The 12,924-nt window shown below is 38.6% G+C and overlaps 1 protein-coding gene across 1 annotated transcript in view; it reads right to left on the bottom strand.

Annotated features, from left to right (window-relative positions):
* The window catches only part of PARN (poly(A)-specific ribonuclease), a 127,143-nt gene that overhangs the window by 101,976 nt on the left and 12,243 nt on the right, over window positions 1-12,924 (bottom strand). The window contains exons 8-13 of the mRNA XM_045542636.1: window positions 12,275-12,340; window positions 10,830-10,868; window positions 9,678-9,720; window positions 8,578-8,658; window positions 5,757-5,813; window positions 1,445-1,522 (exon numbers count right to left, since the gene is read on the bottom strand). Of these exons, the coding sequence (XP_045398592.1) occupies window positions 1,445-1,522; window positions 5,757-5,813; window positions 8,578-8,658; window positions 9,678-9,720; window positions 10,830-10,868; window positions 12,275-12,340 (364 nt within the window). The remainder of the gene's footprint in view (window positions 1-1,444; window positions 1,523-5,756; window positions 5,814-8,577; window positions 8,659-9,677; window positions 9,721-10,829; window positions 10,869-12,274; window positions 12,341-12,924) is intronic.

Consider the following 12,924-nt stretch of genomic DNA (forward strand, 5'->3'; position numbering starts at 1 on the left):
CAAAGCCTTTGAGTCCCAGAAAGTGACAGGATTGTCACAAAAAGTGATAACTTAAGGTTGCAGAAATAGGAGAAGAGGAGCAACAGGCCCACTATACTCATGGCTGGACTGGACTGTACTTTTCCAAAGGAGGGCAATCAAGATGCTAATGGAACAACGTGATCTAAGAAATGTGAAGTTACTGAAGGTTTGCAGATGCATAAATGAAACTGAACACTCAAGTAGGTGTTTTCCAATCCAGAAGTAACAAAAGATTAATATAATCTGGTGGCAGTTTAACGTAGGAGTTGACAAACTATGGCCTGCAGGCCAAATTTGGCTGACCACCTATTTTTTAAATAAAATTTTATGCAACACAGCCACACCCATTTATTCATACATTCTGCAGCAGTTTTAGTGCTACAAGGCAGAGTCGAGAACTCTTTATAGAAAAAGTTTGCCAACCTCTGGTTTAAAGGGTGGGCTGAAAGTTGAAAGTGGACAGGAATCCTGCCTGGAGTTTGCTAAACTCCAGGTGAGAAATAAGGCTGCTTGCAGTAGAAATGAAAAGAACTCAGATGTGAGACACAGCATAGCATGGAAATGAAATTGTCAGGATCCTGTAACTGACTGGATCTGGGAACAGAGGAAAAGCCAAAATTGATGCTAAAAACAGGGTTGGGGACTGGGTATCTTTTACAGTGACACAATGATGAGAAAGAACAGGTTTGGAGATGGTAAGAAGGAAGGAAAGGGAGAAGGGAGTGTAAGTTAAATATCTCATCTGAGACACATAAATTTTAAACAACACTTAGTCTGAGGGCTGTCCAGGTGGAGATATTTGGAATCCGGCATGAAATGCAGACCCAGATCTGAAGAGAGAGCACAGCTGGGGATAAAGATGTTGGTGTCTATGGCTGAAGTTATGAAGACGGACGAGATCACTAAAGAAAATACGGACAGAAAATAAAAGAGAGTGGAGCACAGCATGCAGTCGGCCAGCAGGACAGGAAGAGCCAGAAGAGGAACCAAACAAGCTTGTGCGTTGGTGAACTGAGACAAATTGGCTCAGAGAGAAAAAACACTACAGAGGTCAACAGAGAATCTAAGGGAAGCAACCTAGCAGGAGGCAATCAAGAATTATGTAGGACCTGATTCAGTGCAGCTGACACCACTTGCCTTCAATGGCCCTGTTACGTCTAATTTTAGCAGTACCAAACTAGCAGCCCACACCTGTGGCCTTGGAACCCCTACTCAGCACTAAATGAGCAAACCACTGGTATTAAGATGATGAAACAAATGTTAACAATGCTTGCACGTACATCCTGTCAAATAAGTACAACCAAGTGTATAACATTCTTTCTCTGGGAACATGCTGCATACAAGGAAACAGCACCCAAGTACAGAACATTTTCTCAGTAAAAAGGCATCATCTATTTTTAACACAGGCTGACAAGCCACTTACCGCAGGCAGAGGGCAGTAGAACTGATGAACTGTGTGCATGACATCCAACAGCATATTGTGTCCAATAACAAGTTTTCCCTAAAGAAAGTCAAGGTTAGAAAAAAGACTTCTAGGTACAAAACTATACTGGGGTTTGAGAATGAAATGTATGGTTCCAATTCCATGAGGATTTTTTACTATACTTGCTTTTCCACATCAAAGAAAAGTATAAATATATGCAAATAATTTGGGCTAGCTTTGTTTCTCTTCAATTTCGGAGTGTTAAATCCAGAATGTAAAGTAAAAGCTCCAAATTATTTTCATTTCCTTGACCTTTTTCTCTGATTTTTATTAATTATGCTACTCTCAAGAATCAGAAGTAGTAAAATTTGGACTGAAGAGCTTTTTAAAAATAAAGTCTGAAAACACTGAGTCCCTTGAACTGTCAAATAATTTGTGGACAAAACTCTAATTACATATTTTAGGACTGTATTCTTTAAAACAACCCACTTATCTTGAAAGACACATTTATAACAATGCTAAAATGTGAAAATAACTATATGAAGCAGAATGAATTTTCATTTCCTAGATCATCTATGTGAAAATTCATGAGACATGTTCTTAAATATATACCATTTAAATTCATTGCTTTTCAACCAACTGAAGTACAATATATGTGCTGGCAGCCCTCTTGGCACAGTGGGCAATGAGTCAGCCTCACAGTGTCTGTGCAATAAATTATTCCATTTTGATAAAAATTAAACTATCAAAATGGAACATCAACTTAGATTTAGCTAGTCAGGCGACATCAGTTTTAACATAAAGCATCACATCACTACAGTGGAGCTTTTTACTATGTCCCAATGGACTGTCAGTGTAACACCACTCGACTCATAGAATTAAACATAATTCCTTGAAATAACTAATCCTGTACAGCAGGGATCCCCAACCTATGGTGAATTGTGTAATTATTTCATTATACATTACAATGTAATAATAACAGAAATAAAATGCACAATAAATGTAATGCACTTGAATTATCCTGAAACCATCCCCAGCCTCCCAACTCCAGTCTGTGGAAAAACTGTCTTCCATGAAAACAGTCCCTGTGCCAAAAAGGTTGGGGACTGCTGCTATACAGAATCTCCCAAACCTAACAGACAAGCTGTCTGTTTGGTTCAGTATTTGTGTACATGAATACCTATCCAAAGCCAAAACACTGAGCATTGACTGAAACCATAGAAAAGGTGTAGAGAAAACCTAAAATGGAATACAAACACTAATAAATGAAGCTAACTGTACTATAAATGAATACCACAACCACACCGAAGGAGACTGGGAAGAAAAAAACTAACATGGAAAACAGCATCATGACTAGAGACTGTAAGGCTAAAGACACAAAGAACTGCACATAAATGCTATAATTTAGTCAGTAAATGTACTTCTCACAAGATATGGGTTAGTAGTTCTGAAAGTATATGTATACCAGGTTTAAACAAATATATATAATGTAGATAATAAGAACTGGATTTCTCATTTTTGAGAAAGAAGTTACAAATAAGAAAAGAGAGTAAACTAAAAATAAAACCTGTGGTATTGTATTGGAATCTGAGTTACCAGTATAAAGGCATGAATACATTATACATATATACACACAGATATATATGCCCATACACACACACACAAGTATAGCTGTATGCGTATATGCACGGGTATACGTAAATACCATTCTTACTCAGCTCTGTTCAGTGAGAGGGCTACAAGCAAAGACGTCATAATAGTAAGCTAGGGCCAGATCTTGGTTTCTAAATAGTATTCTCCAATAAGAGGAACCAGAGCTCCTCGGAGAAGTCATTGTTTCCACAGCTGAGTCAGGGAAAATACAAATGAGCCTGGAATATCTCGTAATGCTAGAAAGTAATGAAGTGTTCAGAAAACGATGGGAGCTTGTTCAAAGGACACAGGAGCCAAGCCAAAGAAGCTCTAATGGCCAAAGGTGGTACAATTTGAGCAACAAAGTAAATAAAAATACTAGATTATAATCTGTAGAATAAAATAAATATAGCTGAGGCCATACTCACATACATAAAATGTGGTTAAACAGAGAAAAGAGAAAGCTCTCAGTCATAGAAGAACTCCAAGAACAAAATTAGAAAGAGAGGGGAACATAAACTCGCCATTAGAATATCACAGTAACAAACACTGCAGACAAGATCCACTGATAGATGCTAATATTAGCAGGCACAAGTTTGAGGAAAAACAGGATTTTCATGGTCTCAAAGTATCTTCCCAATATATTTTATTAACTAGAAAGGAGAAATAGTTAACGTCACAGAACACAAATCCAGCTGACATCACTTCAACCAAACGACCAAGGTCAACATCATGAACCATCATTCCCATGGTATTCTTGCCAAAACCATATATCCTCAGTTTAATCATGAGAAAGTATCAGACAAACCCCAACTGAGAGACATTTTACTAACAATCAATACTTGTCAAAAGTATCCAGGTTATGAAAGAAAGAAAGACTGTTAGTCTGCAGGGTCCAAGGAGAAATAAATGAATGCAATGTGGGATTCTGGATAGAATCATGAAGAGAAAACTGGTGAAATTAAAATAAGGTCTTCAGTTTATCTCATAATTTTATACCATTTTTAATTTCTTGGTTCTGACAACTGTACAATGATTATGTAAGATGTTAACATTAGGGGTAGCTGGGTTAGGGATATATGGAAACTCTGCACTATTTTAGCAACTTTTTTGTGAGTGTAAAGTTAGTATAAAATAAAGTTTTTAAAAACCATAGAAAGCAGATTTACTAACTGGAAAAAAATCTGGTGTGATATAAATAAGTGTGTTTACTGTTTACTGGCTTTGCAGACATTAACTATATTAATATTTTTAAGGTGACTTATAAATTTCAAATGTCTGAATCACTAATAAATAGAGCTTTTTTCATAGTATGCTTTGGGATGTTAACTACCCAATGGTCAGCAACATACCAAGAATTATCCTGTAGAAGAAAGATGTCAGAGAAGAGCAAACAGAGGTAGAGTAAGCTAAGGTATCTGAATTTGTACAAGGCAAACAAATGTCCCAGTCTTGGAAAAGCTAACTAAACTATCATGATGGCTACAAGAAAGCTCAAAGCCAACTGATGTCACAGGTCTCTGCATTTTAGGGATGGCTTCAGTTAAACTAACCACTTATCTGAAGTCTGCTGGCTAAGTGTGTACAACGTGAGCAAATGTAACCAGAAGCTCATCTCTGCTTTTCTGGCTACCTGAGACCTCAGCCGCTGCTGAAGAGGCTCATATTTTTGCTCCTTTCCAGGTTCATTCAACTTTCTATTCCACTCCGATAACCTCAGTTCAGCGAGAGAGTTTCTGGTGAGCCAACCTTCTTCTTTTACGAGACTCTATAACCTCTGTTTATCCCCAAACGAGGACAGGGTGTTCCTCCTCTCCAGCGCCCCTGTGTTTACAAGCCTGCCCCTGGTAGGCAGATGGCCATGGAACTGAGAGGGTCTCTGTGGCCTTAAAGCTTCCCTGAAGCAATGCTTGGCATCTAAGGAACAAGATGATTCCTTCTCCCAGGGCCAACTGCTCAAGGAAAAGTAAGTCTCAGACTCGAGGCAATTAGCACTGAAGCAGGCTGCCTGCCTAAAACCACCAGCAACGTGACCCAGTTCACCTATGCAAAATGTGGATGCCTCTTTTCGGAAAGGATTCACGAAGCAAGGAAAAATGTCTGTCATATCTATCATAGAACCCTCTAACACATGTATATAAATGGCAAATATATTTTAAAAACTTATCAAATATTATTAATGCTATTAGATATAAGATTCAATAATATTTATTCAGAACTCAACATCCTTTGGATTCTTCTATTTAGAGAACAAAATACCTTCAGTTACATATCTGATTGTTTCTCCCCTTACTCCTAAATTTCTTATTCAACTGATTACTGGTTTTGAGAATAATAAACGCTGGTTTCATGGAGCCACATAAGGACATCATAGTATAATACTCCTATGCATTTTACAAGCAAGGCTTTCTGAAAAATGGTTTGAATATAATACAACAATTATGATGTCTCTCATCAAGTGCATTATAACAACAATCTATCTTGATGAAGTTCTAACTTCCTCCTCCATACCAGGTAAACATTCTAAAGTAGAGCAAATGTTCCCAGTCATCTTATCGGGGGGAAAAGATTTTTTTAAATCAAAATTAGAGCAAATGATTCATCTGCAATGATAATTAGGTATTTCACCTTAAATATTACGTTGAGAGATCTAGCTAAAAAGAAAAAGTGGTTCACTTACCGAATTAGCAATAGCATGAATGACTCTAGAAAATCCAACAGCATCATTCAGTTCTTCCTAATTAAAAAGAAAAAAAAGCCCACTATTGATGTGCACATACTCCTTAACTGAATGGACTAAAAAAATAGCCAAAAAACCCAAAAAACCCAGAAATTTTGTATCAAGTTAGATAGCTTTAGTTTCATGGACTTTGCTTTGTACCTACCATCCCAAACAACTGCATCTAAAATGATCTATGACACTCCTTTACCCTGTTTTAGAAAGTAGAATAAGTAACTGGGAAATTACTCATTCGTTACTGAAATAACGGTGCTGAGGATTTACCCACTATTTCACAAAATTTGTTGAAATTTCCACATCTATCAAGGTGTCTTAGAAACACACACTTTAAAAAGTTGCCACCTGCTGGCTAAACTCAATAATGCATGTCTATGGAAACCCAGCAGCTGACAGATCAAGTATTCTCATAATTCCTGACCTCTTTCTTTGACAAATGCATTTTTTTACAAAATTTTTAGAGCACAGCTCTCTGAGACTCATCCCCACTCACCTTCTTCTCTCTTGTTTTCTTTTGAACGGTGTGTAAATAGGCTCAACGTCTCTCCTATCTTGAAAACCCTTCCTTAACTCTTACCTGCATCCAACTACCACCTCTTCTCCTCATCTCAAGACAGCTGATTTGCTTGAAAGACTTCTCGCCACGCACCGGCTCCACCTTAACTCCCAGGTGCTCCCAGCCCTCTGCCCTCTGGCTTCACCCTCACTGAAGTTGCACACCTCCTTAGAAGTAATCCTAAGACTAACAAGGATGTAGAGAAACTGGAACCCTTGTGTACTTTTGGTAGGAATGTAAAATGGTGCAGCCGCTAGGGAAAACAGCAATGGAGGTTCCTCAAGAAAAGAATTACCGTATCATCTAGCAATTCCACTCCTAAGTACACGCACTCAAAAGAATTGAAATTAGGGATTCAGGTATGTGCACACCCATGTTCATAGCACCCATGGAGATAGATGGTAGTGATGATTTGCACAACAAATGTGAATGTACTTGATGCCACTGAACTGTACACTTGCAAATATTAACAGTTAGGATGATAAATTTTGTTATACGTATTTCACAATCAAAGATTTCAAGTATATTTTTAAAACAGCAACAAACAACTCCCAAGGCTAAATCCAACAGCCATATTTTCATCCTAACCCTTGCCTCTCGAGAGCATCTGACATTGTGGACCACCCCTTTCTTCAAACACTCTCTTCCCTTGGCTGTGTGTCACAATAATCTCCTGGTACTTTTTTTGTACTTATGCCTATCTTTAAATGCTGGTGTCCTCAGGATTCTACTCTAGGTCCTTTCCTCAATCCTCACACACTGTGTGTGCTTAGATCCAGTCCTGATAACTCTGCAATGACAATCATGTCTAGCCCTCACCTTTCTCCTGTGCCCAAGATTGACAAATCTGCTGATGGGACATCCACCCTTGGAGGTCCAAAAGACACCTAAAACCTCATCAGGTCAAAAATAAAAGGTAACATCTATTTCCACTGCAGGGAACAGTCTCGCCATGGTGTCCTGGAGACCTTGCACATTTCCAAACAGGCCACACACACAAAGGCTACTCTGCGCCTTGGCCACAGACCTGTGTGTGTCTTGGCAGATGACCTCAGGAGCAAAGGGTGGGAGGCAGAGGAGTGTATGGAGCTGTGATGAGGACATCTCCCACCTACTTCATTAGCACTCCTGGGAGGCTGTCATAGGTTATGAGGAGCTGTGGGGCTTTCTGCCTTCCCCCTCAGAAAGAGCTACAGTCTAGAACTGGTTCCCTAGTAATGGGATATCCCACAACTCAAGTTGCAGTCGTCTGGCCCCTCTTGTTTCTGTGTTGTCCTTTTTTGTATGTGGGACAAGGACCACAGGCAGCTGGCATCTTCTGCTAATCTTCCTTTCTGTGTATGGGTAATGAGCTCTTTAAATCTGAAAGTGGCTCGCTGCATCTTTACTGGCTGAGGCAGTCAGGAGTGGCCCTGCCTTACATATCTGTGAGCTTGACATCCATCCACACCCAAACCCACTCCTGCCTCCTCCACCCCTTCCCTCACCAATGTCACTACAGCCAACCCCATCTAAGTGAACTGGCCACCATCTACCCAGCCGTGCCAGCTGGCTTGAGTGTCTTCCTTCCTCTCCCTTCCCCTTCCACGCCCACATCCAATCACAAATTCCACAGATTCTACCTTCCAAATATCTCCAGATTCTATCCGCACTGCTACTAACTATCCTATTCCAGGAGACCACTATCTCCTAGCTGGGTTACTCCACAGCTGAACTGGCCTCCTGCCTCCAAGTCTTCCTCACAAGAATCCACTCTTCAAACAGCAACCAGGGGGATAATGTTCCAACAATGCAAATATGAGTATGTCATCCTAATCTATCAGATCACACGCTCTAAACTTTGTTTTAGGAAAACTAGCAATTAACTGTAAAGTTAGACATGGCAGCATTAGGTATTGGGCAGTGAGGCTAGTGACATATAAGCTACATGATAATCAAGAATACTCCTTTCAAGACTGCTTTACCCAAGTAGGCACTGGTCAACCATGACATGAGATTTACTGTGTTTGGCTATGCCTAATGCTAAAACTTAACTTCTCCTTATTCTAGTCTAGGTTTTTTGTTTGTTTTTTACCAATTCAATTCTTCCATGGTAGAAAGCTATTCATTAAATTGAATCCAACACATACACTAGAAATACAGAGACAGGAATGAATCAGTATCTATGTTCCATTTCTCACTCAAAGGAAATTTACATAGTCCAATTACCTGTTCTTTAGCATGTTTCTCCTGCTCTCTTCTTTTGCGTTCTTCTTCATCTACTTTGCTGATAACTATATATCGCTCCTTCTAAAAGACATAAAGCAGATATACAATTTTCTGGAAGCAACTTGACCCAAAAATTCAGAATTCTGCTACCAATACAAGTTATAATTTTTATCACTGCAAGCCTTTCACGGACCAAACACAACATAAAGTATTTTGAAATGCCAACAAAAGCTAAGTCGATGCATTACAAACCAAAATTTTGCCTGCTTCCATGACATTTTCCCATGGTTTATTAAATCAACCCAACAGACATCAGTTAAAAATATCAACAGACTGTGAGAAAAAGACATTTTCTATGACAAATACTAAAAAGTTATGCTGCATTTGAACACAAATTTCTAAATAACTAGTTCTAAAGTAAAATTTCTATATATTTTAACAGCATAAGAAAAAAAACCTGGACTTTCAGGTAATGTGCCATATAACTACGGCTTTCTCATATATTGCATTCTATGACCATTAAACACGACTCAAAACTTGCTATGTCAAAGTTTGAGATTTATCTTCCAGCAAGATTGTTTTTAATTTATTTAATCTCTATACTGATATCTGACTTAGGAGCAACAACCAAATTCTAAAACTCAAAAGTTCTGCAAAAGGAAGCCACCACTAACCACCCGTCATGCATCACGGTTCTATCAGTGTACCCTGTGAATACATGAAAATGGCTATGTTTATGTTTATGACCCACATTCTAATTTAATTTTACCTGACCACATAACACAAAGCCATTTTGTTCAGGAATAGCACTGCAGCTTTCTGCCATAGTAAAACTATGAACTAAAATTTGCATACTCTCTAGTTTACAAAGCACATTCACTTCCATTTACCCATGGGGTTACCATAAAAAAGCTATGAGATAGGTATAAATCATCATTATTATGCTCAGCCCCAATGAAAATGAAGCTCAGAGAGATTAAGTGACTTGCCCACGGTCACCCAGCTTACAAGTAGCAGAGCCAAGGTATAAATTCTGACCTTCAACATATAGATATATTATTGGCTGTTTAATGTTAGTCCTGGATAATTCTTGGGGTTACCTTTTCAGTTTCTAAAGTCTCAACATGAATGCCTTTGGGATACCTAAAGAAAAGAAGGAAAATATGGTATCAGTAGATGAGTCAATGACAGCTAAAACCCAAAGTATTTTAAAAGCAACTATCTAGCTATAAACTAAGTGAAATAAGTTTTATTAAATATGAAATAATTATCACTACAATGAAGACATTATAGTAAGCCTATTTCAGTTGCTAAATGGTACCCTAAACACATAGGAATGTACCTAATTTCAAATTAAATTTTTAACGACTTGGACATTTTCTAAAATGTCTTGTATCTCATAATACAGTCAACTCATTAGTGCACAGTCAAATCTTGCTTCCAAATTTAATGTCTATTTCCTAAGTGAAATTTTGAATTTTTAGATCGCAGGGGGCATATGAAGGGGAGGTTTGAGATGGCCATCTCTGCTGTAATTTGGCATGGTACTTTGCATCAGCCAAGAAGGAGAGGGATCTGGAATGCACCTGGAGTAAGGTGCGAGGATAACATGACAGCAAAGGAGTCTTGGAAAACTCAACAATGACCTTGTCCTCTTCTGTTCAAAGTATATTCCCCATACAAATGTCATCAGTGGACTCCAACAGAAGAACAAGGACCCTTAAGGCAAATGCAAATGTCCATCTGTCTAATTCCACGTTCAATTTTTAAGTTAAGAGACCCACTTGCAAATACAATGAAACAAAGGGAAACATCCTGGGAAAAACATACATACAAAATTTTGGATGTTATTTCAGGGGAATCACAGATCTCCTGAAATCCATCCAAAGTCTAACCCCAAGTTAAGAACCTCTGCTTTAGAAAAAGCATTCACCTGAGTATTTCCTCAGTCTTAAAACCAAATCTTTATCGTACACCTCCAAAGAACAAACACAATACATATCTGGAGCTTAATGGATGAGGCCAATGTGATAATTAAAAGAAACTTTACAAGGCTTTAAAGCATCTATTAAAAAGCAATAAAGAAAAATAAATTAAGTGGATATTAAACTTAAGAAAGTACGGGGCATTTGATATGGTCAAATCACCAAGAACTGCAGAATTTCAAAAAGGAAATGAGAGCTAAGAGATCATATTTAGTTTTTAAATCCTGGGTCCCTCACAGAGCTCTCACATGCTATATAAATACTTACTTCCAGCTCAAAGTCTGATAAATTAGTTTTCTTTGGAACCTATAAAAAGAAAAGAAAAGGTATTAATTTTGGCTCATTAAAAGTAAACCCTGGCCAGGCGCAGTGGCTCATGCCTGTAATCCTAGCACTCTGGAAGGCTGAGGTGGGAGGATCGCTCGATGTCAGGAGTTTGAGACCAACCTGAGCAAGAGTGAGACCCCGTCTCTACTAAAAATAGAAAGAAATTATCTGGACAGCTCAAAATATATATAGAAAAAATTAGCCAGGCATGGTGGCACATGCCTGTAGTCCTAGCTACTCGGGAGGCTGAGGCAGAAGGATTGCTTGAACCCAGGAGTCTGAGGGTGCTGTGAGCTAGGCTGACGCCACACCACTCTAGCCTGGGCAACAGAGCAAGACTCTGTCTCAAAAAAAAAAAAAAAAAAAAAGTAAACCCTAACTTACCAAGCATTGGTGAGGAAAGATTTAATTTTAAAAAGAGACTTCATTAGAACTGACAGGTAATATGCAAATGAAAATGGGCAGGATGAGCCGGGTACAGCGGTATATGCCTGTAATCCTAGTACTTTGGGAGGCTGAGGCGGGAGGATGGCTTAAGGCCAGGAGTTTGAGACCAGCCTGAGCAACAGAGAGACCCTGTCTCTACAAAGGACAGAAAAATGATTCAGGTGTAGTGGTGCACACCTGTAGTCCCAGCTACTCGGGAAGCTGAGGCAAGAGGACTGCTTGAACCCAGGAGTTAGCATTTGCAGTGAGCTATGAGGCCACTGCACTCCAGTCTGGGTGACAAAGTGAGATCTTATCTCACCAAAAAAAGAAAGAAAAGAAAAGAAAATAGGCAGATGTCTGAGGTAGGAGGATTCCTCATTACTTGTCTTTTCAAAACTTTCTTTAATATTATTATATTGCTTTTATAGAACAGGTAGAAGTTCTTGTCTAATCAAAATATTACTTCCTGCGGCTGCATAAAGAGGGTTTAAAGTAGACAGATGCATTAAAACACTCTCGTGAAGCTCATCAGAAAGTAAAAGCAAAAAAAAAGATGTTCAAGTTCCTGACTCTTTGAAATGCTGATTTTTTTTTTTTTACTGCAAAAGAGAACTTAAAAAAATAGAAGTAGACTCACACTGAATTCTTATCTTCTGAAGCCTTCATGTATTAAGCACTCCTCAAAGCCAAAGGAATTATGCCATTCTTGGGCATAGCTTACAGTCAAAGTGGCACAGCTTGTCTCCCCACCAGGTACAGGACAAAGCATTCATTCAGCGTCTCAACAGACAATCACCCTCACTGTGTAATGCTAAAATTAGTGCTTAAATCTTGAGAACATACCTATAATAAAAAGACTATTTATAAAGGTGTTTTTAAAAGACCAAATGCATCAAATGCCAGAAATCATCTACCTTTCCAAAAAAAGACACGTGAAAATGTTCAGGACAACTAACCCGGTACACGGCTCTAAATCCAAATTCTTGCTTTCTTCACTTTGTAATAAATCTTCTATTTTCTCTCTGAGGAATTAGAATAGACCAGGACCATCAGTACTTTTAGGGAATAAAGTCATCAACCAACAGAATAGTCATACCCAAAAGCAGTCTAAATACAAGAACATATGATGACAATGTAATTCTACCAAATCATGCCATAACTTTTTAGCTCAAAAGACTTTTTTAAAAATGCTTTATTTTGAATATTCTTTTGGGAGGGATTAATGTTATTAATGAATTAGTGACAACTTCTCAAGGATTCGTCAATACAAGTGATTTAATTTCTTACTTTTCTAGTAAAGCAGTTACACTGACAACTAAATTAAGCAAGGCCAGGTACTCTTCCAACGGCAGATCTACTTGTCAGAAATTTCACTGTGAGAGAAATAAATGTGGACAGGTTGCAGTCTGGATGGGTGCAGGGAGACTGGACAGTGGCTGTCAGGCCTTCAGCGCTTGCAGGTCTGCCCACTCGCTGAGGTCTCCTGCCTAGTAACATGTAACAAGTCCAAGTACAATACATGGAATTCTATTTACAACTTGCCGCTGTTACACAAAGTCAGATATGCCACAATTAAATCCTGCACTCACAACATACTACGGATGTG

Source organism: Lemur catta, chromosome 2 (genome assembly GCF_020740605.2).
Source record: "Lemur catta isolate mLemCat1 chromosome 2, mLemCat1.pri, whole genome shotgun sequence".
Lineage (NCBI taxonomy): Eukaryota > Metazoa > Chordata > Mammalia > Primates > Lemuridae > Lemur > Lemur catta.